General features: G+C 47.7%; 4 protein-coding genes and 2 pseudogenes across 4 annotated transcripts; 3 read left to right on the plus strand and 3 right to left on the minus strand.

Annotated features, from left to right (window-relative positions):
* Positions 1-2,204: 2,204 nt before the first annotated feature.
* LOC102951143 lies at positions 2,205-2,616 on the minus strand (annotated as a pseudogene).
* A 296-nt stretch (positions 2,617-2,912) lies between these two features.
* Positions 2,913-3,372, plus strand: LOC102950830 (histone H2A type 1-E). The gene has a single exon (XM_042985544.1). It carries the CDS (start codon positions 2,928-2,930, stop codon positions 3,318-3,320), a length of 393 nt encoding a protein of 130 aa, XP_042841478.1. The 5' UTR covers positions 2,913-2,927; the 3' UTR covers positions 3,321-3,372.
* A 1,228-nt stretch (positions 3,373-4,600) lies between these two features.
* LOC102950523 (histone H3.1-like) lies at positions 4,601-5,237 on the plus strand. The gene is made up of 2 exons (XM_042985403.1): positions 4,601-4,621; positions 4,787-5,237. Exons 1-2 carry the CDS (start codon positions 4,601-4,603, stop codon positions 5,213-5,215), a joined length of 450 nt encoding a protein of 149 aa, XP_042841337.1. The 3' UTR covers positions 5,216-5,237.
* Positions 5,238-5,329: 92 nt separating this feature from the next.
* On the minus strand, positions 5,330-6,653 carry LOC122238515 (annotated as a pseudogene).
* Positions 6,654-11,675: 5,022 nt separating this feature from the next.
* On the plus strand, positions 11,676-12,068 carry LOC122238523 (histone H4). Its single transcript, XM_042985562.1, has one exon. The coding sequence runs from the start codon at positions 11,695-11,697 to the stop codon at positions 12,004-12,006; it is 312 nt and encodes a 103-aa protein (XP_042841496.1). The 5' UTR covers positions 11,676-11,694; the 3' UTR covers positions 12,007-12,068.
* A 5,670-nt stretch (positions 12,069-17,738) lies between these two features.
* On the minus strand, positions 17,739-18,139 carry LOC102951741 (histone H2B type 1-C/E/F/G/I). The gene has a single exon (XM_007096007.3). The coding sequence runs from the start codon at positions 18,117-18,119 to the stop codon at positions 17,739-17,741; it is 381 nt and encodes a 126-aa protein (XP_007096069.1). The 5' UTR covers positions 18,120-18,139.
* Between the last annotated feature and the right edge of the window lie 1,108 nt (positions 18,140-19,247).

Raw genomic sequence — 19,247 nt, forward strand, 5'->3', positions numbered from 1 at the left:
TGGAGAGGGCTTCACAATTCATAAGGCTTTCATGGACGTTACGAATTAAAATTTTCCATCACTCCTCTACATGCAACATATGCGAACTTTTTGAAGAAGAATTATAATCAGACGTAATAAAACCATAGTGAGTGGAGGAAGTGTTACTCAAAGAAGAAGAGTTACTGCTGATAAATCAGACCTTTTGAACACGAGCAAAGAAGGAACGGGAAGTTGCCGCCGTTAAAATCAGAGACATTTCAAACTATGGGAGTCTGCAATATTTAGGGAGAATTTCCGTGCATCTACACATTTAAATTTAAATATTTATCTACTGTAATTTTAGAGAATGTCATTGAATCCAGAATCAATAATTCTTAAGCTGCGTGGATGTGTTAATTTCCTACTGGTGGTCTGACAAATTATCACAAACGTTGTGGCTTCAACCCGTAGAAATTTATAATTTCCTAATTCTGTAAATCAGCATTTGGGCGTGGCTCTCACTCAACGAAAGTCAAGGTGTCAGGAATTCTGCGTTCCTTTCTGGGGTCTCTCAGAGCAAATCTGTTTCCTTGCTTTTTATAGCTCCTGCACGTTATCTTCTTTCTTTGGCTTTCCATTCCTTTTCTCTGTGTTCAAAGCCAGAAGTCTCCGGCCACATCAGCCCCCTGCTATCTCTCTGGTTCTGTATTTAGGTTGCCTCTTCCAATTCTAAGCACCCATGGGATTTCATTGGGTCGCTTGGATAATCCAGGATAAATTCCCTTTTTAAAATTCAGGTGATTAGCAATCTTGATGCTATCTGCAAATTTAACCGCCCTCTGTGTTGGACCCTAACCTATTCACAGATCCGTAGAGATTAGAAATTAAATACAATTGGGATGGCATTTTTCTGCCTAGCACAGTAGGTCATAGTGTTTTCAGAATTTGATAGAAGGCTATATATTTGCTGCTCTGTGAGGGGGAACAACGCGTAGGCACACCGTCGTACATATTCTCAGGGCGCTCCTGTACCCCAGGAAAGTCATATATGCTTTGTTTAGATATTTCTTTCCTTCTGGGACTACTACCTAAAGCAATCATTGACTATGGTAATATAAACTGCCCAATCTGGCAGTTTTAGTTTTCTTTCTTTTACTTTTCTCTCCTTGTTGCTTTTGTTAATTGTTTGAAGGCTTACATATTCTTTGTGTATGTTGTATTGTGTGCGTGCGTCTGTGTTCTGTGGGGAGTAGAAAGTCTGTTACTCATGAAAGAAATTAAGCAAGAATACAGAATAGCTTTACTTTTTTCCGACCTGGGTTAAACCCCTAAAAATATTTTGTACGTACATTCTTCGCATTTAAGTCATGTAGGATGCCATTCATGGATCCATGGCAGTTTATAACTTTAAGTAGTTTCCTAACAACAGGCAGAAAAGTGCATATTTTCATTACCATTTTATATATCTGCATGGACCCGGGCAGCGGTGTCACTGCAATGACCTGTGAAAATTTTTTCTTTTAATTTAAAAAGAGTTTTTGTTGGTCAAGATAGAAAAAACCTGACACAAAGTCCACCCTGGACGAAAATAACAATTTTAAGGGAGAGACACCAAAATATCAGTATAAAGGCTGTGTCTTTCCTGGACGGCCGGCATCATTACTGTGGCCTTTTGCCAATGATCACCTTTCATTTAACAAGCCTTCGGAGAATTCGCAGTACAATGAAGTGACCCCCGTCTTGGAGTCAGTGATGTGCATTTTTCAGTTTTCGTGCATAGGCCCGTTCCCACTAGTTACAAGTTATACTGCCTTAAGCAAATGAATCTCCTAGAAGGGTACGATGATGAACGTGGAAAGCAACCAGTTTCTTTTTACCACAACATAGCACTAACAACGCAGTCCTACCAAATCTAAGCCCTCTTTGCTTTTCACAGAAACTATGTGTAAAGGACACCGCATCACAGCAGCTTAAGTGAAACTTACTTGTCACCGCTTTGGCCAGGCTTTTAGTCAAAATGGGCGGTGGAGACAAGACACCGTCGACTACGTTGGACATTTTTCTCTCTCTACCAGTGACAATGTATGTGTGCTTTAAGGTGTTGGTGCCACACAAGGCAAGCCGGGTATTTTCAGCAAAATAAAACAAAACCTCTTCAGCAGTCACATAAACTATTAAAACCATTACAACTCTCGCTGAAAAACTGGCTGGCTCTTAAGAGAGACTTTGGGGTTCAATACGAAGACATTTTGTCAGGATTACTTGGCGCTGGTGCACTTGGTGACGGCCTTGGTGCCCTCGGACACGGCGTGCTTGGCCAGCTCCCCGGGCAGCAGCAGGCGCACGGCCGTCTGGATCTCCCGGGACGTGATGGTCGAGCGCTTGTTGTAATGCGCCAGGCGCGACGCCTCGCCCGCGATGCGCTCGAAGATGTCGTTCACGAACGAGTTCATGATGCCCATGGCCTTGGACGAGATGCCGGTGTCGGGGTGCACCTGCTTCAGCACCTTGTACACGTACACCGAGTAGCTCTCCTTGCGGCTGCGCCTGCGCTTCTTGCCGTCCCTCTTCTGCGCCTTGGTCACCGCCTTCTCGGAGCCCCTTCTTCGGGGCCGGGGCGGACTTCGCTGGGTGTGGCATGATGATGAAAAACTCTGCTTCTGAGATAAGAAATATGTGCCCTGGTTCTAGCATTCATAATATTCGTAGGGCGCCTGTGCGAAAGAGGCGTTAAACGAGTTAGACTTTGATTGGATAAATTGTCCTAAAGTGTAAGGCAGTTGCGTGAAAATTGCGTGGGGTTAGTCGTCCTTTGTAATTGGTTGCAAACTTCTGGATAGTTTTAGCCAATCAAAACGCGTCATTTACAATTCGGCTTGCAAGTATAATTGCTTCTCATTTGCTGAGAGGACTTGAGCCCCCATTTCACTTTTCCTTACCAAGCTAACTGGTTGGAGAGTATTAAAATGTCTGGACGCGGCAAGCAGGGCGGCAAGGCTCGCGCCAAGGCCAAGACGCGCTCGTCGCGGGCCGGGCTGCAGTTCCCCGTGGGCCGCGTGCACCGCCTGCTCCGCAAGGGCAACTACGCCGAGCGGGTCGGGGCCGGCGCGCCGGTGTACCTGGCGGCCGTGCTGGAGTACCTGACGGCCGAGATCCTGGAGCTGGCGGGCAACGCGGCCCGCGACAACAAGAAGACGCGCATCATCCCGCGCCACCTGCAGCTGGCCATCCGCAACGACGAGGAGCTCAACAAGCTGCTGGGCCGCGTCACCATCGCGCAGGGCGGCGTCCTGCCCAACATCCAGGCCGTGCTGCTGCCCAAGAAGACCGAGAGCCACCACAAGGCCAAGGGCAAGTAAGCTGGAAAAATAGCACCTTGGGTCATTGAGGGGACAGTTTTAACCAAAGGCTCTTTTCAGAGCCACCCCCGTATTCATGAAAAGGGCTTACATTTTCCTTCTTAATTGTAGCTAATTGGAAATGCCTTTCAGGGTAGTTCGTCAATCCAGGAATAGGGGTACGTGCTCCCAACTCCTCACAAAGGTGAACAAGCCATTCACTCTAGAGTTACCATAAACATAGTTCCCATTAGTAAACTAAGACGGATGTAGAGATGTGTCACAAGGGTTAACCAGATCAGTGCTGCAGTCCCCAGCGTTGTAAACCATCAGGTAATAGGAAGGTTGATGTTTCCTCTTTGTTGGAAATGGAGATCCAAATCTAGTTAGTGACCTACAGGACGATAGATCTGGACCTTTAATATTATATGCTATTGAAAGCAGTTTGCCTTTTAATTGACAGAATCCCCTGCAATTCACATTTTATAAACAAACCAGATCCAGCGTTAATGAGCTTGGGGCCTAATCAGTTGCCAATCGGAATACAATACATGCCCTAGAGCCCGTTGTCCTTCAATCAGTACTAAGAACACACAGTAATCTTGTACCACTTACAACTCTGGGTATCTTTCAACACCATTTTACACAAACTTCCGTTTGTGTAAAGGAAGTACGTGTTAATAATATTATAACCTTACAACATTAAATATGAAATCAAATCAGGCTTAATGGCCGGTGCATTCAGGACTTGTATAAATACATACCTAAAAATCTGAGTTTGAATAGAGACATCAAGAAATAGACATGTAATTTGTCTTCCTAAAGTGGAATTAAGGTAAAATACTACCTTGCCACGGCACCTGGTGGCTCGGTGGGTTAAGCGTCTGACTCTGGACTCAGGTCATGATCTCACAGTTCCCGAGTTGGAGCCAGGCGTGGGGTTCTCGGCCACCTGTGCAGAGCCTGCTTGGGATTCTCTCTCTGCCCCCCACCTCTCTCTTAAACAAACAAACTTAAAAGAAAAACCTACTTGACCAGTAACATCTATAGGGTGTCTTTTCAAAACGATCGAAAGCAAGCCGGTTTCAGAGGTCATATCTGAAATTGTTATTCAGCCAACAATAGATAGCTTTGGAATAATTTGTATTAGATTCTGCTTTCAAAAGCCAAAGAACTTTGTGAAGAAACAGGCGAGGTAGATAAGTGATATATCATTGTAAATAAGGTAGAGGCCGGAAAGTGTTGAAAACACCAGCAGTGGTGGATCGGAAGAAGCTGTTATTTTTATTTTTTTATGGAAGATGTTAATTTTGGATCTAAATGTACTAGAGGTCATGTGAATCAGGGAGTGAAGGTCAATACCAATGTCTTCACTTGGAGCCATAGGAAACAAATACCTGTCCAAACAGGGGGAGTCTCGTTGTATATAGTAGCCGAGGATAGTATGGTTGCATTTTCCCGCAGCTAACTGCTGTGGGAAGTTTTAGACGGCTCGCACGAAGCAGACGGCGCGCAAGTCGACGGGCGGCAAGGCCCCGCGCAAGCAGCTGGCCACCAAGGCGGCCCGCAAGAGCGCGCCGGCCACCGGCGGCGTCAAGAAGCCGCACCGCTACCGGCCCGGCACGGTGGCCCTGCGCGAGATCCGCCGCTACCAGAAGTCCACCGAGCTGCTGATCCGCAAGCTGCCGTTCCAGCGGCTGGTGCGCGAGATCGCGCAGGACTTCAAGACCGACCTGCGCTTCCAGAGCTCGGCCGTGATGGCGCTGCAGGAGGCGTGCGAGGCCTACCTGGTGGGGCTCTTCGAGGACACCAACCTGTGCGCCATCCACGCCAAGCGCGTCACCATCATGCCCAAGGACATCCACCTGCCGTGCCGCATCCATGGGGGAGCGGGCCTAAGTTCCTTCAGCCAGTGAAAACTTTAATGCCCAAAGGCTCTTTTCAGAGCCAATGACCTTTTCTATGAGATAGTGCTTTGTTCTTGTTCTCGTAAATTGTGAAAGATCCTGGAGAAACCAAGTGTTACAAGTCCTTGCATAAGCTTAATTGTGTGGCTGTGAAAAGAGCCTTTAGGTATTCTCAGCCCAACTTCTGAGTTCCTGCCGGCCCCTTCTTGGGCTTGGCCGCCTTGGGCTTCGGAGCCTTGACCTTGGCGGGGCTCTTGGCAGCTTTCACCTTCTTCAGGCTCTTGGCCACTTTCTTGGCCGCCGCCGCCGCCGTGGGCTTCTTCGCCTTCTTCGGGGTCTTCTTGGCGCTCTTCTTGGGGGTGCCGGCCCCCGCGGCCTTCTTGGCTTTCTTGCCCCCCCGCGGCCTTCTTGGGCTTGGCCGTGCCCGCCTTTTTGGCTTTAGGCTTGGCCTCCCCGGAGGCCGCCTTCTTGTTGAGCTTGAACGAGCCCGAGGCGCCGGTGCCCTTGGTCTGCACCAGGGTGCCCTTGCTCACCAGGCTCTTGAGGCCCAGCTTGATGCGGCTGTTGTTCTTCTCCACGTCGTAGCCGGCGGCCGCCAGCGCCTTCTTGAGCGCGGCCAGGGACACGCCGCTGCGCTCCTTGGAGGCGGCCACGGCCTTGGTGATGAGCTCGGACACCGGCGGCCCGGACGCCTTGCGCTTGGCGGCGCCTGCGGACTTGCGGGCCTTCTTCACGGGCGTCTTCTCGGCGGGGGCCGGCGCGGCGGGCGTAGCGGGCGCGGCCTCGGACATTCTGGGCTCGGCTGGCGGAAGGTACAGAAAACAATAATAATAATAAAGTCTCGGAGTTGAGCTGCCTGGCCCTGGAGTGTGTGTGTGTATATATACAAGCACGGCGCGGCGCGCTGATTGGTTCCCAGCTCAGCCTTGCCACTTGACCGCAACCTAGTCTCAGCTCTGTCCCGGAATTGTGTTTGTTACCCTTGAGGAAAGCAAAAAAATGAAAATTTCCTGTGGAGGGATCACAGTGACTCTATTGTATAGCGACGCGGGACAGCTCGTGCTTGGAGCCTGTTTTCTTCTTCCAGGTTTTACCACGTCAGTCTCAGCCTTTTCCAAAAGCCCCTGACACTCTGAGAGATTCACAGGTCAGGGAGACAACTTCACGATTTTCGTTTAAAATAGAAGTCCTCCCGTCTGTGCTGTCAATAGCTTGCTCTCTCCTAACAGTCTGTACATTCTTGGCTTCTCGAACGTTCAACAACCGCTTAGTTCTCACTGAGATTGACCCGGAAAATCTGGTTCATATGAAGGGAACTAGCACAGGCTGTTTCCCCATTTCTCTGCAAGAGTGATAGTAAAGGATGGTTGTAATAAGAGCTTGTACTGACAAGGACAGTCACTACTTTGTCCAAAAAGCCTTCATCATTGCTTTTAGTGACAATTTGGAGGGTTAGTTACTTTGGGGGTTTCAAGCATTCCAGATTTGTTGAGGTAAATGGGAAATGTAGCAATGTGTGGTCCTGACCTGGTTGTCTGGCCTATGTTTCCCATAGATGTTGACAGAGGATATCTAGGAGGGCTATGAAAGAGGCTCCTTTATGGTTTAAAAAATGTCTTATTTACACTGACTTTATTGGGGGGGATCGGTAATTAAAATATTAATAAGCTTTTCGGTACAGAAATCTGCCATGCTTGGGGAAGATAAACTTGGGCAACCTAATAAAGTAACAGAATTGAAGAATATACACGTGTTCTTTCTCTCGCCATGGTTTGTTGGAGCCTCAGTTTTTCTCGCCTTTTCTGGGCTATCTCGTTCTTTCCAGGCTACTTTGTAGCTAGTTGTGCTCATTACTTTCTGCTGGAATCCAAAGGTCTAGAGGGAGCTTCGGTCTGAGACTTGGCTTTCGATAGATTTGCCAACGAAGCTTTACCCATCCTGTGGCCTGGAATCTTCTCACATGGCCAGTGAAGAAAATTCCCAGGGAGGCTCAGCTGTCAAACCATCTTCGAAGTATTAATAAAGAACCTTAGTAAATTGACTCTCAACCCTAGTATCAAACTTTTTCCCCTCTACCAGAATATCCACCCCAACAGCAGGACAGGGAGAAGGAACCACAGGGACTTGTGGCCCGAATACTCAGCATCAGGAGGAGGGGTGGAGTAAAGACTGTGTTAACTGCTCGGAAAGAAACGATGGAAAGGCTGATGTGGTTTATTAAAGACCATCGCTAGTTCAACCAGCATTCCACGGATGAATCCAGAGTAGAAAGATCTAGATGTAGATGTCATTATTGCCTGTATCCTAGACCTCCCGAGTATACCAGCACAGAGAATAATTATGACATCGAGTCTATGTAAACATAAACCTTATATGGTGTTTTTCTTGCTGTTAATTTTAGAATCAGTATGTAGCAGCTTGGGAGAGCTGCTCTATCATAGACAAACTGGTATTTTGATAATCTGTGATATTAGCTCTGTGTTTTCTTTTCTACCTTGGTGCCAATATTTTGTGAGGAATCCTGTAGTTTGCGTTTGAGTGACTTCAATATATTTTAGTTCCACTTTTGATATGACCCAAGGAAGTCCTAGTAGGTTTTGAGTATTGCCCGGGTGTTTGAGAAGCCCGAAGTCATGAAGATCCGTGAACCTAACATGGGGCTCCTGGGTGGCTCAGTTGGGTGAAGCGTCCGACTATCGCTCGGTAGAGTAGGGCTCTGTGCTGGCAGCTGGGAGGCTGGAGCCTGCTTCAGATTCTGTGTGTGTGTGCTTCTCTCTACCCTTCCCCCACTCATGCTCTCTCTCAACCATAAAAACATAAAAAAGCAAAACAAACCCGTAACATCAAATTGGAAGCCAAGTAACTTGCGCAGGAGGAATATAGAGAGACTATTGGGTGGTTTGGCTAGAGAGAATAATTATAGTCATGGCAGAGTGCATAGGCTAGATTTTCTGGGTTTCAAAAATTAGAGTTGTAATAAAAGTTTTTTGTGGTAGTTCAATTTTCAGTAGCAAATGTGTATGTAGAGGAACTTATTAAAATTGAGGCTTATTTGAAAAGAAAAAAGAATATACACATGCAACTCACACACACACTCACACACACACATGCATTCTTACACTTCCACGCACAGTTCATTTGAGACAAGGGCAATTTTTATAAAAGCGTGTTTTATATTCACTAGTACATTTCTTAGTTATGAAGGAGATAGGTTTGTATTAATGTTGAATAGGAAATATGTTTATGGTAGAAAGGCATTTAATTTTTATTTTCATCACTCTTCAAATTCTTTCTCTTGAACACGTTTATTTTGAAGCATGTACCCGTCTTGTGTTTTGCTAGGATGTTGAAAGTAAGAAATGCTGGGAACACACAGAGCAAAGCTCAAAAGGTGAGGGTTTCACACTCCTTTTCGATCCCTTCAAAATCCAGAAATGACTGATTACTTCCTGTAGCACATTCAACTGAAATGTGAAAAACGTAAGAAATGTTACTAAAGACTAAATATTAACACAACTCAGATGGGTGAGATGAGATGGGAAGTCAGCTCAACATAAATCATTTTTACTTTGTGTATTTACTTATGTATTCCTAATCCTCTTAAGAGGTTTTGATTCTTATGGTTGAATTTGAAACTCACTTGAGGAATCTTCATAGATAGCAAGGAGGAGTATGAATTACAGAGAGGCCATGTCGTAAGAAGGCTGTGATGGTGGTCAGTCTAGACGAGAGCCAGAATTACAACCAGGATCCGGGAAATAATGGAGGTGCCTTACCAACAAAGGAAGGGTTGTCTCTTGGCCACCTAAATGTAGGGAGTCTCCAAGGTACTGCCCCATTTACCTTCATGGGTTCATGAATTACCTTTCTATGGGTAACTTCGAAGTTTCTCCCTCAGGTCTGTCCTCTTGCCTAAATGTCAAACTTGTATTTCTGGGTGCCTGCTGGTTATTTGCCTTTGTACCCCTGTATACGAGATACACTCTGTCTATACTCTCTACATAACCTATCTCATCTACGTAGTTTCCAATCAAAAGATAACCTTCCACCTGTCATCTCTGTAAATTCTATTTATAAAACCCCCATTCTTTATTAAGTGAGCCACACCTGATTTGTTTGGGGACTTTCAGTCCGTTGAAGGTCCAAGCAACTTTGAAATAAATAGATGGCTCCCAATGTTTCCCAGTAGGCTCAGAGTGGGCCAACTACATTTCTCCTCAGAGAGTTTTGATCCTTACATCAATTTATACAAAAGGATGCATGTTTCAGCAACCATATCCTACCGGATATGATAAAGGAATATGAAACTTATGCGTTTTGGGCCCCTTCACATGTTGGAGAAGTAAAAGAATAGTGTCAACAAAATGACCCTTCTGTAGCAATATAGAGGAGGGAGAGGAACACATAATACTGAGTAAGTATTAACAGATTTCCTTTCATATAACTCAGCACAGTGGTGACTACAATTAGGAGAAAAAAATATCACATGTCTCATATAGCAAAGCAAAATGAAACTATGACTCCTCTTATCTCTGGATAGTCAGGGGTGACAACGTCCTGTGTTTCTTTTGACAGACCGGGAAGCTAATTCCAGAGGCACATTTTTACACACCTAGAGATGACTTGGATAATAATATATTATATACAGACTATATCTCCCCAACCTAGGAAATATCTCTCCACTGAAAAAACAGGAGACGGGGCTTAATCCATAGAAAAATTTCTCTATGTTCCTAAGGGAAACGTGAAAACACAGACACACTATTTTCTCCAAGATAAGCTCTGTAAAGAAAAGAGGGTGAGGAAATAACTTCTTTGTTGTGGATGGGTGGAGAAACCATTGCCATGTACCTTTACACAACGTCTGACTACTGTTACTAACCTATGGTTTTCTTTCCAATGCTCACAGCATTTCCCAGTGCTCCTGTCTGCATATTTTCCAAACCCAGAGTCCTTAAAGGCTCTGAAGAGCCCAAAGAAGGCTCAGTGATCATTTCGTGTCGTGGACTTCTTTGGATATCCCATGAAGCTTATATATGCACGATGAATTCTTAAATGATGTACAGAGAATTTATAAAGGAAAAGAATTATATTAAAATTCCAGAATCAAACTTATCAAAACCCCAAATTGTTGAAGTGTTCACATATGTGTTTCTTTACTAATACGTTAAAAGTCCCAAGGTTGCCCTCGTGACCAACAATTACCACAGTGTAGAAGGGGTGATATGCTTAAAAGATATTGGCAATACTGACGGCTGCACCTGCCAGTGAGAAGAATACATGGCGGGTCCTGCCCGTCACACTGTTTGCTGCCTGTGTGCCTCAGTGGAGACAATGCCAGGGTTCAGTTGGTCAATAGCGCAAATAAAGACGGAACTGTTGTTCTCTGCCAGTTCCTAGAAGTCCTGAAGCCTGCCATTGTAATTGAAGCTAAGAGCCCCGCTCTGGAATTTGTCCCCGTGCACCAGGAAGTCAGAAAACAAGCTTCGATGAAGCAGGTGCTGCTCACAGAGCCTGGAGGAGAGGCCACATCTACACAAAGTCAACGGGAACTTCTCAAAGGGATTAATGGCAGGTCAAATGTGTAAGTGTTTATTATTTGAAGGAGTTGTCAAAAGAACGTTGTAGCAAACCACGGTGCGCTCTTCGTTTGGGAGCTGCACCCACTTTAGAGGGGTGACTACTGAGGAGAGGAGCGGAGAGCATTCACAACAACATATAATAATGTCGAGTGAGTGCCTGCGTGCAGCCTCCAACACTTTCCATGCAGAATCTCCTCGAAGCTTCACTGCTCTAGAACTTGGACTTTCTTACCTACTCGCAAAGAACAAGCCGAGCAGACACCGCCCAGGTCATAGGGAGAGCGTGGCAGCCCGCTGCCCCCAGAGCTTGGCTCCGCGTGTGCGACTGGGGGGAGGACTGGGCTGGGATGCAGGGACAGTGCCAGCCAGAAGCTGTCCCTAAGGGACCATACGGTCCGATCATAAACTGGAGACTCCCGGCAGGCAGCACAGGGTTCTCGACACTTGCCTCCAGCGAGGCTCGGTGAGGGACGCAGACATCCATCGATCGAGAAGACCAGAAGACACTTGGCAATAGAGACACGCTCAGCGTCAAAGCTGACCTCAAGCGTCTCGGGGACGACGGCGAGTATTCGGTGGGCATTTCCGGGTTGGTCTGGGAGACGTGAGGGGCAAGCGTGAGGCTTCGGTGTGGAAGGTGTAGGAAGCGTCGCCCGGAGTGCCGGCTGCCAGGCTGCGCGGAGCCGGGAGGGTTCCCGGAAGCCCCTCCGGGCCAGACTCCGGCTCGGGGGCCCCGCCCGGTCGGCGCCGCTCGCAGCCAAGGAGACACGAGCGATGGGCGGGCCCTGAGTGTGGTTACCGCCCCTGCTCTCGGGGTTTTCAAACAGGTCCGGCACTTCGCTATAAAAGGGCTGCTTGGCGCCGAGGGGAGTGGTGCTTCCGTAGCGTTGCAGTGGTGTTGTGAGGATGTCTGGCCGCGGCAAAGGGGGGAAGGGCCTGGGCAAGGGGGGCGCGAAGCGCCACCGCAAGGTGCTGCGCGACAACATCCAGGGCATCACGAAGCCCGCCATCCGGCGGCTGGCCCGGCGCGGCGGCGTGAAGCGCATCTCCGGCCTCATCTACGAGGAGACCCGCGGGGTGCTCAAGGTGTTCCTGGAGAACGTGATCCGGGACGCCGTCACCTACACGGAGCACGCCAAGCGCAAGACGGTCACGGCCATGGACGTGGTGTACGCGCTCAAGCGCCAGGGCCGCACCCTCTACGGCTTTGGGGGCTAAGTGTCATCGTTCGCGCTGCCGAAAGCATGCGATTTTCACCCAAAGGCCCTTTTCAGGGCCACCTATTTAGTCACAGGAAGAGTTGGCACGGTTTTTGCTTCTGCTGTTTAGTTAAACTTCTCTCAGGTTGTGAGGTTCAATCCGTGAAAGGTGTGGAGAGATCGCCTGCGTGCTTTCTGTCGGCCGTTTTCCTCCAAGACCCGTTTTTTCCCGGTTTCAAAAGCATCTTCTTGGCAGTTGTCCATGTTCAGGTTTGTTCTACCAAGTCTGGGCTCATCTCAGTTTTCAGACACCATTCCCTGTCCTCCACTTTAGTCTCCGTTACAGATGAGCGTTCCAACGTCCCCGCCTCATAATCCTGTTTTTCAAACCCGGGTCTTCGTTATTGAAACCCCGCCTTCTCAGCCTGTCTGCTATTGAGAGGAACGCTGTCCTGCAGTGGGTTATCTGTATCCTGTTTTTAGGCTGCTGGAAACCTTGTACTAACCGCCAGCCTTTCACTCCATCTTCTGATGTCCTGGTGTATTTGTTTTTTTGAAGAGTCTTGGGGATCTTTGCAATGTCCTCTGGCCTTTATCCACTGAAGTCTGTTCAGCATAATAAAGGCATAGCTGGACTACTAGCTTTCTAACCCCAGGCAACAGGTGCTGGCCTTTCTGGATACAGGTGGGCACGTGGGAGAGTCAGGAAGTCAGCGGAACTCCTTCCCAGGTGTGGGCTTGAAAACCTCCCCTCTTGCCTGCAGATAAGGTGTTGATCTTGTTTGTCCTCACAAGACCTCAGGCCTGGGGGACAGCAGAGCAGCTACTCGAGGGAGAGTCCAGGATTGATCGGCAGCAGCTGAGTTAATCACAACAGATCTGTCCTGTGACATGAATAATTGTTCTTAGGCTAATTTATGGAGTCTCGGTTACAGCCCTTCACTTTAACAAACCAAACACGGATTTGTTTTCTCAGTTTATGAAGCAGTGTGGACAGTCCCTCTGTCCACCTGAGAGCGCTTTAAGGAAAGCTGATTCCAAACGGGTCTGTTGCCTGTGTTCCTATGTGTTGCGCCGCGTTCCATTCTGGACAGGGCGCAGAGTAAGAGCTCGTGTTAGAAATGCATGGACTGGCCAAATACCTTAGGCAGCTGTAATCTGAATATTTGAAAGTGCTGTCCTCCCTTAGCAGAGTGGATCTTTACAATAAGTGGATGAATAACTCCTTTGAGAATCTGTTAGAAAATATGCATGTGGGCATAGACATTTCATGGGAGTCACGTCCCCTGCGAGGCTCATCCGAGGAAACCCCAGGGCTCCCTGGATTCTTGTCAACAACCTGGAGTCTAGGACTTCAGGATCTGGGATCTAGAGATGCAGAACTGAAGAGAGGAAAGGGCAGACATAATACAGAGAGCGCATATTGAACGATAATATCCCACTTTATTCACTACGGGCCGTAGGCGTATCTATTCTCGAGAAGTGAGTTTGGAAATGCAAGCTAGCCCCATCTGAGAAATTATGATTTTCAGAGGCCTGAAGCCCAAACTGAATCACACACGATTTGGGAGTAAATGAAAACAATGAGGATGGATTTGCAGCCCGGTTCAGGAAGAAGTCCATGAATCTTCTTAGTTAAGGCCCTTTGAACTTCCATCGCCAGTCTTGAAAAATATATTAACAAGGCGTAAGAATGCAGTCGTCTACGTCCTTGAGCAATTCATATATTAAGTTTACAAGTTTCCATTATCCCTTAAGAAATAAAAAAAAGAAACTGGAGACCTGACTTGTGTTTTTGATATTATTTAAACAATATATATATATATATATATATATAAAAAAAAACCTCTCTTGAAAGAGACGTTCTCCTAGCACACCCTGAGCACTCGTGTCTATTTCTGTTCTTTCTGTTCTGTCCCTTTTCCTTGTTTCTAGAAAAGGCAATCTATTAGATGCAGCTAGGGAGATGCCAGCGTCAATCACATGATGGCCTAAGAGAGAGGAGCGAAACAAAGTAGGGACATGTGGGTCCCAGAGTCAAGGCAACAATCCTGAGTCCTGAAGCTGTCCCAAATGTCTGGGTTGCCTGTTATTCCCTGTAACTCGAATTCCCAGTGGGTTCCATTTACCGTATGCAAAGGTCTCCCATGTTGTCATTTCAGTAGACATCACACCAGGCTGGTCACGTCCTCCTTCCTGAAACACTATTTTCTTGACTTCTGTGACTCTAATCTCCTGGTTTTTGTCCTCACCATTTAGAATCTTTAGCCATCTTCTTTCCTTTCTTCTTTACCCATGGGAAAATTCCAATTCCGTTGCATGCCAACAATAACATTTCTATTTCCAAACTCTTGTCACAATTTCTATGTTCGGTCCCCACTTTGCTCTGGTTCCCAGATTCACATGTACAACTACTCACTTGCTATCTTTCGTGGAATGCTTTAGGGGATTTAAACATTGCCATGTCCCAGTCTCTGAAACCTCATCCTCTCCTAGAATTCTTGGTCATTATGCAAGAATTTCAGTAGCACTGCAAGTGGTGGATAAGCATACAGGCTGGGGGCACACATTCTGGTTCCAACCCCAGCCCCACACCTTGCTCGTCCCCAGTCGATTAGAAGGAGATCATAGTTGTGTTTAGATAATCCGTGGAAGCTGAGAGCACGAAATGAGTTAACCTTTGTAAAGAAACTGTTACGGTTTCTTAAACACATGGAAAGTGCTCAATAAATGTCAGCAACATGTTTCTTCACCTATGAAACCCAGATCTTTTTTCAATTCTGTTTTCTGCTTCTTTCTACCTTCAATCCCATAAATCCCATTTCCCACACAGCAGCCTGCGTGCTTTAAAATTCTAATAGATTCTCACGACACAATAAAAGTCTGGGTGCCTTCCTGGCACTTAAGGTCCAACATGTTCAGGCCCCCCTTTAACCCTCAGTGTCTTCCCCGAACACCTCATATTTGTTTCCTTCTCTCCCAGCACACAGAACTTGTATTTTTGAGCAGCGACTTCTCCCTGCCTTAGAGCTTTGTTGTAGCAACAGTCTCGGCCTGCGAGTCGAGTCGTATCCCCTGGTTCCTTGGTTCCCTCACCTGGTCAGTATCACGGCACCTGGTTTATTTCCCATAGTTTCATAGCAGTGAGAACTCCTAGTTGGAATGATCGAGTTGAGGAATCAGTGTGTTGATTCTCTCTCCTCTCCCGCTAGGATCTCAGCCCCACAGAGCAGTCCCTCGTCTGTCATGCCTACTGCTGTCGCTTAACGCCCCACACAGAGGAAATCGATCACCATTTGACAAAAGACGGAAAGAAATCCCGTCAACTGCTTTCTGATTTCTCTGTCCTCATCTAGCATAACCTCATCTTTACCACCGGAAACCTCCACGCAGGAAGGGGCTTTGGTCAGCTTGTTCTCTATGTATCAGATGTGCTCAGAGCAGAGCAGCTAGAAGCAGCATTTATATCTGTGGGAACTTGCTCGAAAGCCAAGTTCCCAGATACCCCTCAGAGCTAAGGAGACGACAGAAGCTCTGGGAGTGGGGCCAGCAATCTGTCCTCTAACAAGCCTCCAGGTGACTTTGAAGCACACTCAAGGTTAGCAGTGCTGCTGTGTATCTTTGGTGCGTAATTCAGTGCTTGGCACTTGAATGCCAATGCGACAAATGGATGTTCCTTGTTTCTGCCTAGAAGGCGTCTGTATGAGGCAGTCAGTGCCACTTCCCCTCCTTCTAATCCGGCCTCGGGTTTGTTCAGGTCCCCCCTCCCTCCTTGCCTGTGCTCCAGGGAAGGGAACCTTTCTGGCTGGTCTCAGGGAGCAGGCCCTGATTCAACCACACTAGTCCTGAGGGTCCCAGCCAGTCAGTAATGAGGAATTTGGGGCTGAGAATAGGGCCAGTTCTTTGCAGCTATGAGAGCCTTTAACAGGGCAGTTCAGAAGCTTCCTCAACAACTTTTTGAGCAAGCCGAAGGGAGAGTTGTTGATTACAAAACTGTGTGTGTTGGGGAGAAAAGTGGAATCCGGGACATTTCAGGAAGAGAACATTTGCAAAGGCCTGGAGGCTGGAGAGGTCAGGGGGCATTCCAAAAAGTGTGAAAAAGCAAGAAACAAAACAAAACAAAAAGCAAAGCAACAAAAAAATGGGAGGAAAAGCATCCACTGAGGTTTGGTTTGAGCATTAGGAGAGTGGCTGTCTACGGACCTTGATATCTGATAATCGTGCAGCCAGCACGGGGATCATTGAAAGGCACCGAGAGGGATAATACATGGTCACGTATGCTTTCTCACAAAACTACTCCCCTGGAATGAAAAGAAGACTCACTATGGACAGAGGAGTTTTAGTATTACCTCAAACTGAAATCAAGGTGATCACAAAAAGTTGAAAAGCAGTTGTACATTTGGCAATGTGAAAACAAATACTTGTTTGTTTTTTTTTTTGGGGGGGGGGGTGTTGCATACTTATTTTGCCTTTTTGAGAGAATAAAGGGAGACCAGGTAGACTGGCTAGGAAGGCTGGCTAGGAGTTTCTGGAGGACAGAGTTAGTGATTTTCGAGTGCATTTTCTGGAGGACAGAGTTAGGGATTCTTGGGTGTACTTGGCATTTCCATTTACAGGTAAGGTGCCACGAACGCAAACTTTCTCATCTGACTTTCAGAAGGAAGCCTCTACGTCGCAGGGTCTGTAGAAATGAGGGAAGGAGACAAATTCTGCTTTTAATTTTTCAGGTTTAGGTTCTTTGGCGTCACGTGATCACAACCTCTAGCCTTCCAGACCCTGGTGTCCAGCATCAGGATGGTAAAACGCATGTCCTGAGTCCACGTTTCCTGCTCTCCACCCTCTGACTTCCCTGGGTCCCCGAGTTCTCAGGATCGCCCTTTTGCTCAACTGAGCTGGGGACCAGAGCTGATGACAGGACAGGTGGACAAATTCTGCCGAGTGACGGAAAAGGACGGACTCCGGGCAGCTGAGCCAGCTTTCGTATTCTGGGGGCTGCACTTGTGAGGCGACTGTAGCGCTTGAATATCCAGAATTGTTTTTGGAAGTCACTTGGGAGTCAGGGAGGGGAGTGGGAGAGGAATATATTGTCACGTTACACCGTAAAAGCCAAACGTAATGACAAGCACCTTTTTGAGAGCAGCTTAGGAGGTAAAGCAAGATCGAAGCCTTTTGCTAAAAACCGTTGTGTCCTCACCGGAGAGCGGCAGCCGGTTAACACGTTTTGAAGACCCAGGACACACGACTAAGCAGGATCCTGGAGTCCTGGGCAAACGGGTGGGGAAGGGCAGTGAGAGGATCAGATGCCCACAAAGAATGCGGGCCGCCGTCTCCGCGGCACCGGGAGAGGAAGTCCCGCCCTTACATGGCGGGCTTTTCAAATGTCATTGTGGCTGCTTACACCCATGGAGTGACACTTCCCATGTGGCGACCGGGGTCAGCTTCGAGAAGGGGCCAGCAGCCACCGCGCCTGTGCAAGCCTTAGGAAAGGGGCCAGAACCTGCAAGGATCCGGGAAGGGAGCGCTAGCCGTTCTGCCCACGGGCGGTTATGCTGCTGGCGACGTCTGTACAGCCCTCGGCGATCCGAGCCAAAGGCAGAATCTCCCAAAGAACCGGTAGCGGGTTCTCCCGCGGGTGTCCCCAATAACCTAACAATGCCCAGGAAGACCCCAGCGCGTGTCAGCGCACAGCTCTGGTGGTGAAAATCTGTGGCTCTGAAAAGAGCCTTTGGGTTGGATCGTGTCTCCCAGCACTCACTTGGAGCTGGTGTACTTGGTGACGGCCTTGGTGCCCTCGGACACGGCGTGCTTGGCCAGCTCCCCGGGCAGCAGCAGGCGCACGGCCGTCTGGATCTCCCGGGACGTGATGGTCGAGCGCTTGTTGTAATGCGCCAGGCGCGACGCCTCGCCCGCGATGCGCTCGAAGATGTCGTTCACGAACGAGTTCATGATGCCCATGGCCTTGGACGAGATGCCGGTGTCGGGGTGCACCTGCTTCAGCACCTTGTACACGTACACCGAGTAGCTCTCCTTGCGGCTGCGCTTGCGCTTCTTGCCGTCCTTCTTCTGCGCCTTGGTCACCGCCTTCTTCGAGCCCTTCTTCGGGGCCGGGGCGGACTTGGCTGGTTCAGGCATCTCAAATTTGCCGTCTTCCGAAAGGAGAAAAAATGGGGTGGGCGCCAGGATCCTGCTTATTTGTAGGCAGCTTTATGCAAATATAGGATTCATTTTGAGACTTCTGATTGGTGGGTTCGTCGTGTGGCCTGATTGGTTCGAGCTCTATTCTCCTATTGGTCATATCCGGAGAGAAATTTTCCCCTGTTCTTCCTGGCCGCTTTAGTCCCGTTAAACCATTTTATAACAAATTATGATTAGTGTGTAGCAATGTAGATTAATGTGTTGATTAATTTTGGATATTAGAAGGCATGTTCTTTTGTTTTGGAATGCCAGGGAAGCAATCTTGTGTAAGAAGTGCTGATTATTTTATAGTGTTTCGGGTTAGGCCTGGCCACCCCCCTCTAGTGTGCCTGTCTGGCATGTGGGTTATTTTTAGCTGAAGACGCTTGAGACTCTGCAGGCTCAAGAGAAACTTTTCTCCCTCTCTTCACCGTACAGATAAATCTAAATTGGGAGTAGAGTCTTTCCCAAAATAAGTGTGATTAATAGAGATAAGATTTTTCTGAGTGATCCGTCTGATGAGGGAGCATGAGGCAAGCCGAGGGCGGAGCACAAGGTAGCACAGGCCCCCCTCCACAGGATAGGAGTGATATTCCGCAGGCTCTCCTGGCTCCCTAATAACAAATGAACGGAAAGAAAACAAATGGTTAACTGATAGAGATCACAGTCTTGCAGGACATGAATTTTCATCAGTTTACAAATATCTTGGTAAATTACAAGGGCAATCTTATCAATAGTCTAATCTCCAGAAACCTTTAGATTCAGTTTCCTGGAGCCCCAACATCACCGTCCCCTCCATAGTGATGTGGGAACAAAGGCAAGAAAGAAAGGGCCGGTAGCGTCCCCTGGGTGGTTCAGTGGGTCAAGCGGCTGACTTCAGCTCATGTCATGATCTCGTGGGTTCGTGAGTTTGAGCCCCGGGTCGGGCTCTGTGCTGACAGCTCAGAGCCTGGAGCCTGCTTCGTGTTCTGTGTCTCTCTCCCTGCCCCTCCCCCAATCACACTCTGTCTGTCTCTCTCCTTCAAAAATAAGTAAACATTTAAAAAAATTTTTTTAAAGGAGAGGGCAGGTAACATTAAATTTCCT

Source organism: Panthera tigris, chromosome B2 (genome assembly GCF_018350195.1).
Source record: "Panthera tigris isolate Pti1 chromosome B2, P.tigris_Pti1_mat1.1, whole genome shotgun sequence".
In the NCBI taxonomy this organism is placed as follows: domain Eukaryota; kingdom Metazoa; phylum Chordata; class Mammalia; order Carnivora; family Felidae; genus Panthera; species Panthera tigris.

Excerpts from the sequence above, each read along its gene's own strand:
- LOC122238523 (XM_042985562.1), top strand. The coding sequence starts at position 11,695 with ATGTCTGGCCGCGGCAAAGGGGGGAAGGGCCTGGGCAAGGGGGGCGCG.
- LOC102950523 (XM_042985403.1), top strand. The coding sequence starts at position 4,601 with ATGTTAATTTTGGATCTAAAT. Across the intron at positions 4,622-4,786 it reads TGTTAATTTTGGATCTAAAT|ACGGCTCGCACGAAGCAGAC; the intron begins GTACTAGAGGTC and ends GGGAAGTTTTAG.
- LOC102950830 (XM_042985544.1), top strand. The coding sequence starts at position 2,928 with ATGTCTGGACGCGGCAAGCAGGGCGGCAAGGCTCGCGCCAAGGCCAAG.
- LOC102951741 (XM_007096007.3), bottom strand. The coding sequence starts at position 18,119 with ATGCCTGAACCAGCCAAGTCCGCCCCGGCCCCGAAGAAGGGCTCGAAG.